Raw genomic sequence first — 2,740 nt, 5'->3', positions numbered from 1 at the left:
AATTTAACATAGCTTTTTTTATTTAAAATAAATTATATAATACAAATATACATTCAATTATTTTTTTTTTGGTATTTCATATATAGAGTTGGATAATATATGTAAAGCTATTTAAAAATTTATCTATAATATTATATTTTTTTTATTAGTAATGTATTATATATAAATAAATAAATAAAATAGACTGAGACGGGTTTGGTATAAAATTCGTAATTGATCCGAACCTGATCGAGTCCAATATTTTAGAATTTAAATCCGCCCCGCCTGATAATATGAGTACCAAATCCACCTCATTTCCGGGCAATTGGGTCCAATTGCCATCCCTAATGACATTCATGCCTCAATGCCTTTCATATATATTGCTGACAAAGAGTTTAAGTGGATTACAAGTTAAAAGGCTCAATCAGAGTGAGGCTTTGGTCAAAGAGTGGAGGGAGGCCGTAAACAGAGGGACAAGAACTATACTTTTTGAAATTGTGGGTGGACCGTGGACCACACGATATCTTATATAGATATATTGAGATATAGATATACTATACATATTTTTGTGGATGGACCATAGATATAAAAAAAACACGGCTTTCAGCTTTTGAAATTTTCTGTCAAATATTTGCTTTTATGGTGATATGGGTTGCATTAATTAATACGTCTCTCATTAATGATAATCCTGATCTCCAGTTCCATACCTTCACATGCGTCCATAGATTTATTACCCGAATTTCTTTCCATCCCAGATAATCAGACACTGGTTTCATACATCCGATGTTAATCTTTGGTCAAGAAATGTCTTTTCTGCTTCTGCGTATGCTAATAGTACTGGTTTTTCATGTAAGACAATCTTTTTCGGAACCAAGAGCAACAGAAGCAGCTTTGATATGCAGCAACAGGACGGCGGAAGCTTCTGACAGGCAAGTCTATGTAGCAAGCTTTCTGGCAACTATGGATTCCGTCACGCCGCAGGTTTCCAGGCAGCGATACGGTGTGGTGATAAACGGGACAGGCAACAACACGGTCTACACCTTTGGTGAATGTATGAAGGACTTATCTCAGAATGATTGCAATCTTTGCTTTGCTCGGATGAAGACTCAAATTTTGAGGTGTTTACCGTTTCAGCGGTTGACTAAAGGTGGCAGGCTGTTCTATGATGGATGCTACTTGAGATATGATGACTTTATGTTCTTCAATGAGAGTTTGAGTGCTGTGGATAGAACTGTTTGTGGGGCTGATGATTTTGTCGGGAATCGGAGTTTGTTTGCGGATAGTGTGTTGGAACTGTCGAGGAAAGTGAGAGTGGAGGGGCCTAAGAATGATGGATTCTTTACAGGGTCTGTCAGCAATGGGAATTTGACAGTTTATGGGTTGGCTCAGTGTTGGGAGTTTGTAAATGGGAGTGGTTGTGTGAACTGTTTGGAGAATGCAGTGCTTAGAATTGGATCTTGCCCTCCAAAGGTGGAAGGAAGAGCTTTGAATGCTGGCTGTTACTTTAGGTATTCAACAACAAGATTTTACAACAATTCTGCCAGCGATGCGCCTGCCGGAGGCGGAGGTGACTGATATTACCTTGTTAATAATCGACATGCATATGGATAATTCCTCCGTTTCGGTCTTTCTGTTGATTGCTACTCCAATATACACGTTTTACTCAATCTGTGCTTTGGTTGAATACTTTGATTGGAATCACCATTTTGTTAAAGGGACTTTTGCAGTTGATTTCTTACAATTTTGTGTCGTTTTCGAGCTCTTTTTGAGTGGAGACTGAGGCCGAGGACTCTGTTCTCCAGTGTTTCCCTGCTTTATAGTTTTCTTTTGCCGTAATTCTACCAATTCATTGAGCTTACATATATAATTTCATGTCGTATTTCTTTCTGTTTGGATAAGTTAGTGGTATTTTGCTTGCTTCGCCTTGAAGGGAAACTCTATTTTTGGCTGGTTTAATGTAGGCATGATGTTGTCATAAATTGTGTGATTGTGTGACATATTAGGGGGATCTCACCGCCGTGCAACTATTTTTGCCTCAACTTCTGCTGCTATTGCTTGTCTGCTATTTGTAGCTGCGGTTTCATTCTTTGCAAGGAACAGAATTGTACGACGAAGAAGAGGTACCTAACCGATCATCACCCGTCTTTCTTATTTCCTGGAGTGACTTTGGTTCATAATGTAACGTAAACTAGTCCGATGACAGAGAAGAAGAAACTCGGTACCCTTTTAGCCAGAGTCACCAAGTCCAAAATCAACTTTTCATATGAAACTCTAGAGAGGGCCACAAATTACTTTGCTAACTCCAATAAGCTGGGGCAAGGAGGATCAGGTTCTGTTTACAAGGTAACCTAGTTTCTATAGTTGATTCTTCTACTAGGAACGAAAATAGTCATTTGGACACTTCATAAGGCTATTAATTCTTGATTCTTGTGGCGAAAAGGGGATATTACCAGGTGGACAGACGGTTGCTGTAAAGAGGCTGTTCTTTAACACGACACAATGGGCCGATCATTTCTTTAACGAGGTTAATTTGATTAGTGGTATTGATCACCCAAACTTGGTGAAGCTTTTGGGTTGCAGCATTACAGGGCCGGAGAGCCTCCTTGTGTACGAATACGTGCCGAACCAAAGCCTTCATGACTATATGTTTGGTTGCTCTCTGATCCTAATTTCCATTTCAAAATGGCCTTTGATTGTCCTATCTATCCCTATCGGTCAGTTAATATTCCTCGTCTTGGCTTGCTTGACCAGTTAGAAAAGA

At 39.1% G+C, this 2,740-nt stretch overlaps 1 protein-coding gene across 1 annotated transcript in view; it reads left to right on the top strand.

The window, feature by feature from the left end:
• Positions 547-2,740, top strand: part of LOC105168285 (cysteine-rich receptor-like protein kinase 3) — a gene marked incomplete in the record, with an annotated part of 3,433 nt that continues 1,239 nt past the window's right edge. The window contains 4 exon segments of the mRNA XM_020696148.1: positions 547-1,546; positions 1,983-2,099; positions 2,183-2,322; positions 2,420-2,625. Coding sequence (XP_020551807.1) covers positions 763-1,546; positions 1,983-2,099; positions 2,183-2,322; positions 2,420-2,625 — 1,247 coding nt within the window.

This window comes from Sesamum indicum, linkage group LG8, assembly GCF_000512975.1.
Source record: "Sesamum indicum cultivar Zhongzhi No. 13 linkage group LG8, S_indicum_v1.0, whole genome shotgun sequence".
In the NCBI taxonomy this organism is placed as follows: domain Eukaryota; kingdom Viridiplantae; phylum Streptophyta; class Magnoliopsida; order Lamiales; family Pedaliaceae; genus Sesamum; species Sesamum indicum.
The sequence above is the reverse complement of the archived record's forward strand: the minus strand, read 5'-3'. Positions and strand labels throughout refer to the sequence as shown.